The 15032-nt window shown below is 38.8% G+C and overlaps 1 protein-coding gene across 3 annotated transcripts in view; it reads left to right on the forward strand.

Annotated features, from left to right (window-relative positions):
• Window positions 1–566: 566 nt before the first annotated feature.
• The window catches only part of EMC2 (ER membrane protein complex subunit 2), a 36567-nt gene continuing 22101 nt past the window's right edge, over window positions 567–15032 (forward strand). The window contains exons 1-5 of one of the 3 annotated variants that reach the window (XM_053988203.1): window positions 567–902; window positions 6892–7005; window positions 7653–7717; window positions 11997–12082; window positions 14909–14966. In XM_053988203.1, the coding sequence (XP_053844178.1) occupies window positions 815–902; window positions 6892–7005; window positions 7653–7717; window positions 11997–12082; window positions 14909–14966 (411 nt within the window). In that variant the 5' untranslated portion in view covers window positions 567–814. Of the gene's footprint in view, window positions 903–1266; window positions 1340–6891; window positions 7006–7652; window positions 7718–11996; window positions 12083–14908; window positions 14967–15032 lie in introns of those variants that run through there. The other 2 variants (XM_053988194.1, XM_053988213.1) reach the window with 2 other exon arrangements.

Raw genomic sequence — 15032 nt, forward strand, 5'->3', positions numbered from 1 at the left:
AGGGGATAAAGTTGTTTTAAGGGCTTATTTTACTTCTCATTATCCTCCTCTGATTCGGTTAGTAACAAACTTCACTTTGCAACCTTAAAGCTGAGACTGTTTTGCCTTGAAGTGTTCTTCCCGATCCTTATCTCACTCGTGAACCTTTTGTTACTTCTTTTTCCCCTCTCCGCTGCCCAGCTGTGGCCGGGGAGGGCGAGCGAGCGACTCTCGTGGGTGCCTGGCGATGGGCGAATGTCAAACCACGCACAGAGAAACCGATGGTTCATCCTTGACGGTTCATGCCCCTCTCCAGGATGCCAGGGGCAGAAAAAATACTGGCTGTTCTCATGCTGAACCCAAACCACACCGGGCACATCTGCGCCCGGCGTGTGTTCAAGACATGACTCATGCCATGCGAACCGGTCCTGGACAGTTTGTAAGGACAATAACACAGGAAATTATCTGCAGCCCTTAGTGCCACCTGCAGTCTGGGCTCTGAGACTTTGACCCCGGTGCCCGCGGGCGCGACAGGAACGGAGCGTCGCGGACTGGGGGTCACGCGTGGCCCCCTCAATGCGCTCCTGACGCGAGCAAGGACTAACAGAGCCCAAAGGCCCGGCGGGACAGGCTCCGGCTGCCTGAAGCTCCGGTCCTGCGGGGGCTCCCCTCCAGCGGGGCGAGGCTCTCTCTGGCCGCCTCGACGGTGAGGGAGGGTACAGAAGGAGCCCCGCGCGGCCCCGGCCGGGCTGAGCGGGCGCTGCGGGCATCAGGCGGCCGCGCACCATCGCCGGCGCTGCCCCGCCGGGCCGGCCCCGCTCCCGCCCTCCCGCCAATGACGGCCGGAGCCGTCACCGCGCTGCGTCACGGCGCGGCCGCCAAGATGGCGAAGGTGTCGGAGATGTACGACGTGACTTGGGAAGGTAACGCCGCGCAGCCGGCGGTCCCCGCCCGGGGCAGGGGCTGTGCCCGGCCCCACCGGCCCCCGGCCGCGGGGAGGGGGCGGCGCTCCCGGAGCGCGGCGGGCTCGGGCCGGCGCCGGGAGGCCGTACCCAGGCCTGGGCAACAGCAGCGAGGGGCGGCGGTTCTGGCGGCCGCCCGGCTCCTCGGGCTGTGGGCAGCCGGGCCGCAAAAGCGGCGATCTGTGCTCGGTTCCTCGGTGCCCGCAGGTCCCCGGACGGTGATGCGCACCTGGCCCGGAGCGTCCCGCGCTGCCCCGGTGCGCGGCGGGCCAGCCTCCCTTCGCCTCCCCTCGGCTCCGCTCCGCGGGACCGACCCCGCGTCTCCAGGGCACGGCGGCGGCCGCTGCGTCGCCGCTTGCCGGCCTTCCCCCTGGGGACAGCGCTTACCAGCAAAAATGGTCTCTTGGCAGGGTCAGCAGTTTGCGTCATAGTTCATCTTCTGGTGAACTGAAAATTTCCTGATACTCTCGTAAAACTCGATCATAAGCATTTGCGGGGAAATTTCTAGAAGGTCTTAAGTGGCAAAAGTTTTTGAGAATCCTGCCCTCCGGGTTTTTACAGCTTTCACGTCTGTTCGATCATAATGATGATTTATTTTTCATATAGCGATACTGTCTGAGCTTTACTTGACATTATCAGTGATTATTTTTCCATAACCAGTATTGAAGTGTGAGCTCAAGACAGCACTCAAGCTCAGTGTCCTATCAAGAATAAATGAATGGCTTATAGTAACAATTTTGGCCGTAAAGGGGGAACCTTTAGCTATGTACTGTGCACTGCAGACATAGTGTAGAGAAGATAATGCAGAGAGAAGCTGTGTGGTCTTGGGTTTTCATTTACGTACTGTCAATCTGTGAAGAAATAATTGAGCAGCAGAATAATTCCCCAATCATGAATGAATGCTTAGTTTGATTTTGTAGCTAACAGAAGGAACATTGGGAAAACCTTGATTGACCGTTCTTTTTTAGCTCTTGAATGAGCGTACAGTACTTGTAAAGCTCAGCTTGAATGGAGCTCATATAGACCATTACTGGTGTTACTGTTAGTTTTTCACAGAAGTTGCCCTAAACCACCTTGTGTTGAAAAAATTTTCAGTTTTTATTATTCTTGAGCAGATGTTGTTACAAAATGCAGGGACTTAGTTGTTTGTGGGTTTTTGTGGGGGTTTTTTTCGGTTGTTCTTGGGTATCAGTGACGGAAGAGAGCAATGAGCTTTTTCACAGGGTGGGTAACACGGACTGTGGACGTGTCTGTGTATGTTTAGCCCTAGATTGTTTTGGCCCAGGGTGTTGCAGAGTGTATGTTTGTACTCTAATGTAGAGGCCAGGTGTAGGATATTCAAGCTTAATGCTTCTGGACTTGGTTAATTCATATTGAGGTGAGCTTCCTACTCTTAGAAATAACCTCCCCATTTTGTTTCCAAGAATTCTGATTGACAGTTGTGTCATTGTGCTAGCTGTAGAGTTTTGCGTATGGATAGGGTTGAATGAGAAATTTCAGTGGACCAGTGTATGAGTTTTATCATATCAACTTCTCAGTCTCTTCAAGTGTTCATCCAAATGTAAGGCTGGTGTGTGTTGGTACAAGGGGCTGTCTCCACTTTGGAAGCACATATTTGAAAAATTCTGTATTATTTTTTCTCTATTGCAAGAGATGAAAAGTAAAGTGAAAAAGGAGTCCTGCAACAGACTATGCAAGGGCTCCTCTTAAAAAAGATAGCTTTTCTCTTTTCTCTGTGTGAGCTTGAACAGATCCTGGTGCAACATAGCTTTTCATGGGTGGGGTGATCCCAGCAGTGTTGTAAACTAGTTCCTAGCAAAGAACACACAGTTCTAGGAATTTTATGTAGCTCATTTTGAATCTCTCTAAAATGCCTAATTTATGTGAAATTAGGTATATGGTTCATATATCCTTTATATACCCAGGCCTTTCTGAACAAGACATTTTATACTTACATAGTAGCTAAAGATGCATCTATGATTCAAGGTTAGGAAAGAAGAATAACATATAACAAATGAAATAGTTTGTACCTTGCTTTGCTTTTCACTCAGGTTCTTTGAGAAAGAGGTAGGAGTTTAATCATGGTTAAATTTTTTAGGTACATGGCATGGTACAGGTGATTAGGAAAGATTACTGAAAATAACTGTGTTTTCCAGTGTGGGAGCTGTGGGTTTTATATTTTCTTTCTTTACTTTGTTGCTGTATCTCAAGCTTTAAAGTATATTTGGAAATCTGTGTTGAAGGAAAACATCTTGTTTAACTTCATGATCTTGATCAATGGACTTAGATGATCCAATACCACAGAATGCTGTGGTATTGAAAGAGATGCTTGTATGTTGTTATGTAACATATATTTTACAGTAAAGCATATTTAGTTGAGACAAAGGTGATTTGTTGCTCCTTTTTTTTTTAAGTACTGGTTCTAATTATTCCAGAGAAAATGGCATATTTCCTGGTTCCTTCATAAATAAAAGCATTAGAAACTATGTGGAGTGACAGGAAGCCAAAAACTGTGGGTGTAGCCAAGGAGCGTGATGTACGTTTACACATCACTTGGTACCTGGTGATATGTAGCCTCTTACTAGGACTTTCTTAAGCTATGTAGAACTTCATAAATAAGTATTTATTTTATTTTCAGTGATACATTAAAGATGAATTTGTCCCATGAGTGGAAATATTACAAAAATTCATTTTGCTCCTTCATTTTAGGAGCAGATTTTGGAGTACACGAGTGTAAAATTAGCACAATCTGCAAACAGGCAGTAGTTCAAGAACTATTAAAATAACAATTAACTTTCACAGAAAATGCATCTGACATATTGTCAGAATTGGACAGAATGAGCCAGGTTTTCTTTTCTTAACCTTGCACAGCAGCATAATGGTGTTAAACACATCACACCCTGCTAAAGGCAATCAGTGCCTTTCAGCTGTCGCTGCTGAGCTTTGTGGGGATCTTTCAGTGCTGTCACGGCAACTCTTGTTTCAGTCAATAATTCTCTTTAAGTGGTTATCAGAATAGAAAAGAGAAAGGAATGGCATATTCTTTAAACTAGCTTTCTTTTGATATAAATTGAAAAAGTGAAGAAGTATTTTTTAGATTTTTATTAGCTCTGAATGCCTCTTGCTTAAGTTCTCTGTAACATTAAATTAGTACTGCTATTTTCTGTATTAAAAATGGCACTCCTTCAATAGTGGCACTCTAAAAGTTTTCATTACCATGTTCATATGAGACTTTTTTCAAGGAATTCTTTGTCACTTTTGAAAATACCATAAAATGCTTTATAAGATGAAGTTTACCAGTGTGTGTATTTCTTGCAAATGTGTATCTGGGAAAATGTTATATACAAAAAGAGAAAATTCCAAATGAATTTAAAAACCGAGCCCTTCTATCTTTAATATTAGGTGACAAACTCCCTTTCTGTGACTTAAAAATTAATTCATATTCAATTTGTATGGCAAGTCTCTAGGAAATAGGAAACAGTCTAGCATTTCATCTCTGTAATAATCTATCTGCAATTAACTGTTTCTGATGTAGTTTTGTTGTGTTCTCTGCTGTCTTTACTTTCTTTTAGCTATTCCTAATTTTCAGTTGTAATCAAAGGGTCAGATCAGTTTACTCTGGGTTTTATATATGGATTTATGGGATTACAGCAGGCAAAGGTGAGATGTTGGGTTTCTTTTTTATTTGAAGCCCTTTTGACAGCACAGTTGCTAGGGTTAGAGGCAGCATCTGCAGCACCCAACATGACACACGTGCCTCAGCCTGCACCTGCCAGATGAGAGTGCACAGAGGTGGGCTGTGGGTGAAGATTTGCTATCTGCAACAGAGAATCAATATACAAACGAGCTCTGGAAATGTAATGCCTGCAGGGTCCCTGGGTGACTGCCTTGGTGGCAGCAGTGTGCCAAGGTGACATTCTTGAGTATGCAATTCTGTCTGCTCCAAAGTGGTGATTGACTTCATTTAATTAGGAGCTTTTAGATACCAAGGACTTGAAAACTATTTTCCAATTCATCAGTGGAAGTGTAGGTAATTATAGGAGGATTGTTTCATATCTGGTTGCTCAGGCCAAATGAACAGACACCTTACTGGACACAAAAATGAAACACAGGTTGTGTCTTCTGGCTTGAGGTAGACTTCTTGCATGGTTTTAGGCAACAGGAAACATTGTCCCAAGTGCCTCTGTTCCTTAGACGTTGTAATATTTTGATTTACACCTGCCATAAGTGCCAATTTAGAAAAACCCAAGTCGAAAACAAATGTATCAATTGCTCAGCACCAGCCTATAGGTGACAGAAGTTTTAATTAAAACGTAGATATTTTTTTTAGCTTACTTGTTTTTTTCTTCTAAAATCCCTAATTGTGTCTCCTCAGCCTTGTATTGTGTCTCCCAAGACTCGAGTTATTATTGTGTGACTCTCTTGATAGATTTCTTAGTAAATAATTCATTGTTCGACAACATTGTAAAAAGACTTGTATAATTTTACTGCAGTTCTTAGTGTTTTCTTTCTTCTACCTTTTACATGAAATTCAGTATATCTAAAATTAATAAATGTTTCATTCATCAGCTGATGTTCTATTCTTTGTCCTAGAGGTTTTTTTTCCATTGCTGTAAATGTACTTGTGAGATGATTGGTAGATGTACCTTCTGTTAATACATAATTCAGACACTGTTCCATTTGGAATCACACTGGAATGAAGGCATTGATAATTTCCAAGTAAATGAGTGGGTGGAAATCAGACAGCTTATTTATTTTTAGGCGTTTAGCTTGTCAGCTTTTGTGAATGTTTGTGTTCACTCACATTCTTGCCGTCTAACGTTGAATTTCCAGGGACCATCATATGTCCAGAACTATTTAACTTTGCCCATGCATATGAAATGTAACCCTGTGGTGGTTTTGGTTGAATTTCAAAACACAAAATGTAGCACAATAACAGTCTTATGAGTGATCCGAGATCCCTTCAGGTAGATGGAACAACTTTCAGTGCTTAATTTTTAACTGTCATTTACGTTAGCTCTGTGTTTTGAAGTGCAAGAAAAATTGACAATGTTTAGATCTATCGCTGTATTTGTTTTTTCAGCTGTTGTAAAGTTTCAAAAAAATACTAGCAACGGTTGTCCTGGTACCTTCTTATTAGTAAAGCCACTATCTAGTAATGAAAACTATTTTCCTTAAGTTTTCTCAAATTTTGTTCTTGTGTATAGAACAACTGTAATTAGATAAATGTATGTATATATATATAAAAAAATCTCATTCTTAGCAATTTCCTGGTCTAGAGGATAAATAAAGCTCAGGCAAAGTAGTGTTCTCTACCTGACTTAATGAATATTCCTGCTCTCTTGGAGATCTTAAATGTATTCTTGAAACAAAAATCCTAATAATAAACTGTCATTTCTACCTTGCCTAGGTAAACAGTGATATTTTTTTGTACTTTTGGCCACTTCCCTGGTGTAGAAAGCCTTCACATCCTTTATTGGAGCTCCTTTATCTAGGAATGTGTAGATTCCTTTCAGAGTGGAAGTTCTAATGTTTTTTCTAAAATTTCAAGTGAAAATTTATCCACCTGTAGCAAAAATGCAATTTTAGTGTTGTTTGTAAATGTGTGAAACTACTCAGGAGAAATATCTTGTAGCCTATTTTACCTAACAATGGATAAATTTTACTATTTATTGGATAACCAGGTATATTTTTTTACTTCATGGGTTATTGTCCTGAGAGACTGCTAACTTAGAAGCTGAATTGATAATGTTAGAGCATGAGCACAGTTTGGGTAATAAGGTTTCAGAGATCTGTTCTCTAGTAGTTTTTTAATTTTAGTAGAAGTCACTTTCTTAGCTCTGTCGTTCTTTAATTCCATTCTTCAGATGCGTTTCTTATCTATCATATGCACATTCAAATGCCATTACTGTCTGAAAATCTCAATTTTTTTTCTCCCCTTTGCCCACAGATATGCGTGATAAAATGAGGAAGTGGAGGGAAGAAAACTATCGAAACAGTGAACAGATAGTGGATGTTGGAGAAGAGTTAATTAATGAATACGCATCTAAACTCGGAGATGACAGTAAGTAAACAATCATTATTTTAAAAATTTTCTTGACTGATTAGGTTTTCTTTTTTCAATCTGTATTTTAGTTAATAGGTTTTATATTGTCTTCCAGTATGTGCTGATGTTGATGAAATATATATTGTTTTCTTAGCCTAATAGGCTTCCAGAATTCCAAGAGCTTATTTCTTTCCCAAATGTAGGCTGCAGTGAAAACAGCCCTAAAAATTACCTGAAAGAACTGTTAGCTTGCTATATTAGTATTTAGACTGCAATGTGAAAACTTCATTTGAAACTGTTACAAAGATATTATTTGCATGATTTTCTGTTATTTAACACTGTGACAGAAATTGAAGCAAGTCCTCACAAGGATCTGTCTAGAACATGGCAGTTATGATGTTGGGAAAAACAGAGAATTAGAGCTTTTTTGCCTTTCAAGATGTCAGAAAGTACTTTGGCACTAAAAGTGCTAAATTGCTTAAATAAGTTGTTGATTAATTCCAGCAGTTTCTTAATTTGTTCATATTTCTGCCATGATTTGTGAGAGTAGAAGGAGAAAAATGTACAGACAGAATTAATTATTCCTGTTTACATGATAGGCGCTTCCTATTATCTTAAACAAAATCCAAACCAGTTATCTCCATTTATTGTCTCTTTGTGTCCAGTTTGGATAATTTATGAACAGGTGATGATTGCTGCCCTGGACTGCAGTCGAGATGACTTGGCACTGGTAAGTTTTCAAGCTGACTTTTCTTTCACACTGTATGTATTCATCCTGGGTGTCTCTTTCAGATTGTTTTTTGGAAGTTACAGCATATTCTGCGCTCCATAGCTTAGCATAGTAGAAAGAATATCTATCAAGAAATGCACAGCTATGAAGAAACTGCCACCTCCTACCTCCTCTAAGGCATAACTTTTGTTTAGACAGATCACATCTCTTCCAATAGCCATGAAAATATTTATAGCTACTCTGGTATGGGCTAAAGGTCAAGAATAATATTGAAGTTGCCATATTGTACAGAGAATGTTTGTTTATTGAAAACCTCTCAAATTATATTGGTTTTCTGAATGTTTTGAGGTAAAATGACCCATCTTACATATATTATATGTCATGTTGGCTACCATGGGGGAAAGTCACTGACATATTGGAGCAGGTCTTCAAGATTAATAAGGAGCTGGATTGCATAGTGTGTAAAGAAAGGCTGGAGATCTGTGTTAAGGCTTAGGAAAGCCTTAGGAAAGCCTTTTGAATTCTGATGGGGAGGAAAGTATAAAGAAGGTGGGCACATATTTTCATAGGTGTGCAACAAAAGACAAGTGCGGGATAAGCTGTAACAAAGGCAATTCCACTTACATTTTATGAAAAATTTAGTGCATGGTTTATGACAAATGGCACATTGAAGCTGTGGAATCTCCTTTGGAAATGCTTAAAAATAGATTGGGATATGGTTCTGCACTCCCTTGGAAACTAGCTCTGTTTTGAGTGGGAATTTGGAACAGGTAACCTCCAAAACTCCATTGCAATCCAAATTATTTGGTGGTTGTTGATAAAAATATTGTTAATGGATATTTGAGTCAATTTGTATGCAAATTTATTTGACTGATATAAATAACAATTGTGATAGAGTTAACTTATTTTGAACTGTAACCTGTTTCTTAAATTAAAAACAAAAAAAGCCACTGAAACAAACAAACAAAACAACCCAGTCAGCTTAGCTGATCCTTTAAAGGCAAAAACAGGAAGAGGCAAAAGTTTGTCTTACAGAAAAATGTTAATAATCTTTTCACCCCTCCTTCACAAAACAGTCAGAAGAAAACAGAGGCTTACCTTGTGCCCTGAAAGCCACCAAGCTTGAGCTTATCCTAGGTAAAAAGCCATTTTCAGGGCTCCAGGTCTTTCACCACAACTCCTCCTCCAGTGCCTTGTTCTCTGTCAGATGACAAAATATCTCATAAAATCTTTGTGGTTCATGTGATGTCATTTGGGTAAAACTTAATGCAAGGAGTCAGACTAGAGGATGAAGTTGGGAGAAGGGCAGTTTGAAAGCAGGCAGAACTAGACAGGGTTATCTGACCCTATATGTGTATATATATATATATATATATATATATATATATATATATATATATACACGTTGAAATGGAATATGCTGGAAAATGTAGTACTACAAGACTTTGAACTTGTGAACCCACTGAACTTCCCTCTCTTTTGTCCCTCAGAAGAAAATACTGTTGTAGTATAGCTGTTTGTTTAAACAAAAACAAATAGACTTAGTGTTTAAATAAATACATTTTTGTGTCCTGATTTATATGTAAAACAGATTTGGTCTTTATTTTCAGAGTCTTTTAAAGAAGACTTTCACAAAATTGTTGACAGAGCCAGTGTTGAAAGATCAGTTGTGAAACGTTCTTTGTTTTTACTAACCCTAGCAGGGAGTTTAAATTTCAGTGTCTGTGCCCTTTAAGGAATATTGCTTGAGATGAGGGAATGCAACATTTTGTATGCAGCTTGGAAATGAGATTAAAAGCATAGGTGGAAACTTAGAGGTTTTTTAAATTTGATTAATTTATAATAAATAAGTAGTTAATGTGAACAAGTTTACATCATCTGTGGCATTTTACGACAGCTGTAGCTCCAAAGTAGACAAACAGCTTTGGCTCTTCTGTTTTTTTAGCAGTGAGCTTTTGACAGCTAGGATGCATTTTGCTTAGGGGGATAGGTATCTGCTCCAAATGAGAAGCTGAGGTAGTTTTCAAAGTAATTCCTCTGACTTTCAATTTTTTCTTTTTTTTTTCCATACTTACTACTTTGCCCTTTCTGTCTTGCACCAAAAATCCATGTGTAATGCATGCCCCTGCTGCAGCCAGCCAGTTGGTTCATACAGGTGGTTTAGTGCAATCACCTATTGTTGGCAGCACTTGCATTACCAATGTTTTACCTGCTGAAGTCCAGGTTTATATTTTTCTGCCTTTGTCTGATGTTTAAAAAGTCAGAAGGCAAATGAAGTGCAAGTTGAAGTTTCACATGCAAATTGTGTTTGCCATTGTAACTGAGAGAATCTCACAAGTAGATTACTGACATGGTGCGAAACCGGTCCTCAATAAAATAAATTATTATGGGGGTAACAAGTCCCAGTTTAAAAAGAGGACATTCAGTGCTGCTGAGTCCAGAACATTTTGAAGATATAACTGGTGTAGTTTATTAATGTGCTTTTGGTTTTATCAGTGTTACAGTGAGTTGTTCATGACTTTCCTACAACTTTTCCTGTCACTTTATTGTGTGTGATAGCTTAATCTACAGGAGTTTATTTTGGCCCCTGGACTGCTGTGTTCAGTTGAGTAATGGTTGTGTAATGAGATCTAATGTGAACAGTTCTCATCTTGCATTACTCCTGCACTTGAGCACTACTTTCATATTGTCAATGAGGATTTTTTTGATGTAAAAGTCTATCTACAGATTGGACTTTAGTATTGTATATGTTATAATATTTTTATTTGTACTTTTTTTTTTTTGGAGAAAAATAGTACATGTGTTTATAAAAATCACTATCCTTCAGGGTTCACTGATCACTAGACCACAGGATGGATTTATTGTATGCAAAAGTTCTTTTTAAAGTCTACAGGGTTGTCTGGGTTTTAAAAGCTGGAGTGGATATACTTTTTTTACGTAAATTTTCCTGTCTCTTAAGAATGGTCAGAGATTAGTTCAGTCATCATGTAACATGCTGCTAAGTACATGTAGTTTTTTATGACTAGAGCAACAGCAGTTCACCTAGACATCACTCCAAGTGCCAGTAAACAATTTCTGTGCTGAACCTGAGCCTTCCTGTGTGAAGTTGCATTGTAAGGATCTTGGTTCATCGCAAATCAAGTTAATTGTGATGAATGTGACCCTCGTGCTTGAGGCTAAGCATCACAACTTTGGTCACTGTTGCTTTTCTCTTTTCTGTTTCTTAGCATCTGGGAGAGATGCAAATATTCCTCTTGGATGTGCTTTAGCAACCTGTTTATCTACAGAAACAAAGAGGGATCCTCATTGTTACTGATTTGTACTTTGTCCTTTGACCTGTGAATTTGATGAGATGGAACAGATTATGTAGGTCTCTGCTAGAACCTTATGTCTGAAGAATAAGTTTCTAAGTTGAGTTGCATAAATAAGTGCCTAGAAGAGGATTCAGTGTGAAGCTTTTAACATGATGCACACCACTGGTCTGTTTTGAGAACCTATGGACTGTCCTGCCTCCCACTGTCATGAGTCAGCTGGGAACTTCACAATAGCCACATCCATGATATGGTTATGAGTTAGCTTGCTGTGGGGAAGTTGTGACTCAGTCCCTCTACCAAATGTCCTCTGCTAATTCAGAAAAATCTGCCTGTGATGAATTCTTTTTACCCAGCCTAGATGTCTTACTGATTTCAGGAGTTAAAAATTATGCCTCTTCTGCCAGCAGGCTGTACCCAAGCCAGTGGCAAACATTTTCTTTGGATTTCAAAGTTTTATTTTAAAAATAAACACAGAGCATTATATTAGCATAGTTTGTTCCATTGTGAAATATCCATTTATTAAAGAAGTATCACTTAAGCTCTTACTGTCCTTGTTTTTTTTACTGTCTTGTGTTACTGTGGGGCAACTAAATAGAATTTAGGTTTTAATAGTGTCAGAGCTGTTTTGGTAGGTGAGTGTTATTTTCTGGGTACATAACTATTTCCAAGGGGGCCTGGCAATCTAATGCCCTGTATGGAAGATACTTCTTAAAATCAGTCATCTAACAGACTGAATTTCAGTTTCTGACCTTCTCTTTGTCAATGCATTTTATTGTTTGTTTCAAAAATTGGTATTTACTTTTACTCAGAACTGGCATTGTAGATATCTATTTATAATTCAACTGTCTATGGTAGATAGTTGAATTATGAGTGAAGCCCTCTTTTTTTTTTGTGGTTTTTTTTCCTTCTTCTAGCTTCTGTGAAGATAATTATATTCACAATAGTATTTTTGGTTCTTTGTATAGTTTTGTCTTCAGGAACTGAGGCGGCAGTTTCCTGGGAGCCACAGAGTTAAACGATTAACTGGAATGAGATTTGAAGCCATGGAAAGGTAAAACCTGAATTTTAAAAAATGTACTTACTGTCTGAAAAAAAATGTTTGCTCTTTCTTACAAAAGCATTCAGCCATTGCAAAATGGCAAAATAATGCTGGGCAGTTCCTTTATAGGAAATAACAGTGTGCATGATCATATTAAGACTTTTAGACATCTGTAATGCATTTTTGCAGATACTATGCAGTGTTTCATTTTTGCAGTCTTCCCATCAGAGATCATAGATCTGAAGGATCTCTTCCTTCATAGCATAAGTCATTATACAGCAGAACACTGTCTTTTGGCAAATGCTGTGAGGTGTAGGTTTCATTTCAGAGAGCTAAGGCGGCATATGAAAATCAGTGCCAGTGGTTTTTTTGCCTTAATTGTTCTACTTACTGATTACTGCAGGGTGCAGCTCTTTACCCTTATTTCCTGAGTGTGGGTAAATTAACTTAAAAACTATTACATCTATAGAGTTTGTTATGAAAATAAATCAAAAACCAAATGGAATAGAATGGCTGAACATAAAAATCAGACCTTTTTGAAATATCATGTAGAAGGGTTATGACATATGAAGTTCAACAGAAATTATTAAAATAATGAACAGATCAAAACTTTGCAACTTTCCACATGAATGACCTCAGGACTTGCAGATTAACTTTATTGTACACATTTCTCCTTGGATGCATCTTTGTTGTCAGCATTCTGTTCTATAGCACTTGTCTTGGGTATTAAGAATGACTTCCAGTGCATTTGAATGATAGGAAATCTGTTCCATGCCACATTTTGCATAGAGTTGGTGAGTTTGGAGCCTTTAGACCATCTTAATAAAAAGGAATTGGAAGTACAGCCTAAATGCTTTTTTAAAAGATAATTACTTAGCATACTTCATCCATTACATTCTTGCAAAATTAGCTTTGAAAATGGTATTTGATATGAAACACTGACAAATGTCCATTGCTTGGATCAACGAGAATGAATAAGTGGACTCCATTCACTGGAGCTGTCTCAGGGCAACCAGGTGCTCTGTTTCATACTCACTTTATATAAAGTGCGTATTTTTGAAGAGTTTCCAGTAAACTTAGCTCTCTTATCTACATTTTATATAGGGTAGGAAGACAGAGAATTACAGCAGTTTTTTTCCCCTTCCTGAAATCTATTCAGAAGTAAAAATAGATCATAATTCTGTTCAGGCTTATGTGACTGCATTAAAGATGTTATTGCATGGGACCTGATCTCTGTGGGAGATGACTGCTGCACAAACATCATGTATGGTTTCAGAAATTAAACACTATTGAGCCACAGTTTTCTGAAAGTGCTCATCGAAGTTCTCAACAAAATGTCTCTGTCAGATCAGATCCTTGAGATCAGACTGTCAAGGACCAGAGAAAGTAACAAAAACTGAAGTTTGATGTCCATAGGTTTTCTCTAGAAGCCAGAGCAGAAAGAGGCTTCAGCTTGGGGTTGTTTGAACAGAAACCCATCTGCAGGTGCTCTAAGCTTTGCCCCAAAGAAGTGTGTCTGTCTCCTGTGATTATAAAAGAAATCTAGAAAGATTTAGGCTGCAGACATCATGTTTCACTTCAATTGAAGCAAATTTCTTTTTAAATTCTAAGTGACTTGTAGCATCTAGGGAGAATCCTGCTTTCCCTGACAGGAAAAGGAAACAGTGAAGAACATCCCCAGAGACTGACACATCCCTGTACACTTGCTAATAAAAAGAATAATGTTCTAGAACTTCACAGTGTAAAGCTGGGATTATAGCCATCAGATTCAGTCTTCTAAAATGCATTTGACAAAGCAGCAGTTAACAGAGAACACAAATACAGCATTTTACAGCACGTCTGCTCAAGTCTGTAGCAGTTGCCTTCTACTCGTTTCTGCTTTTGTGCTTCCTTTCACAGTAGTTCCTATAACTTAGGGTAGCTGGAGTGGACAGCTGAGCTATGGTAGTGTCAGCAGTGCTTAGGGAACAGTGTAGGTATGTAAATGAGTGTCTGAGGTGATGTCTAAGGAATGTAGAGCATCAGAAATCAATCAGCAGTATCTCTGACAAACTGCTTGTCAAACTACACATGAAGACACAATGTCTGCCCTAGTTCTCTGGCGATAGTTCAACAGGTGTGTAGTGAAATGTGGTTTGAATTGAATTATTTCATTTGTTGGGGCCATGTACACAGCTGACTGAACACACAGAGCTGTTTCCCAGAAGGTTTGAAGTGCTCATAGCACCTGAAGTCACCTGTTTCAAGCACACTTCAGATAGCAGAATTAATTGATAAAAAAATAAAAGAAGTGATAAATCGTGGAAAACATTTTCTGTAAAGATTTATGTTATAATCTATGGTAGACTCCTATAGGAATGTTTCCAGTTTGCTGTATGCAGCTGCTTATACTTTTTAAAGTCACAACAGAAGGAACTTTACATGAAGTTTTAAGTTACAACAGTGAAGTGGAATGTCATTATTAAAACTTTTCAAGTTTTGGAGTTTCTATTTTTGGGAGATGGGAAAGGGGGAGTAGGGATGTGATGGTTGAACCTATTGGGTAGACATCAAGAGAACAGGCAGGAGAATGAGATGCTGGGTGTAAAATATCCAGGTTGCTGCTGAAATGGTATTTCATGAAGCAATTTCCATGTGTTTTTCTTAACTGATTACAAAAATGTTACTGTTTATACTAAGCACTCTCAAAATAATTTTGTATAAATATAGTTTGCTTAGTATATGTATATTATATGTCAGTATAAAAAATGCAGGAGGGTTATTAGCTATTGCAAAGAGAGACAAAAAGTCAGAAGTTCTGTCTTAGCAGAAATAAATGTGAATGATTTCTTTGTACAGGTATGATGATGCTATCCAGTTATATGATAGAATTTTACAAGAAGACTCAACTAATACAGTAAGTTTAAAAGATAATTCTAAACGGCACTGATGTGTTGTTTGAAATTGTGACTATATTTTCTGT

This window comes from Vidua macroura, chromosome 1 (assembly GCF_024509145.1).
Source record: "Vidua macroura isolate BioBank_ID:100142 chromosome 1, ASM2450914v1, whole genome shotgun sequence".
Lineage (NCBI taxonomy): Eukaryota > Metazoa > Chordata > Aves > Passeriformes > Viduidae > Vidua > Vidua macroura.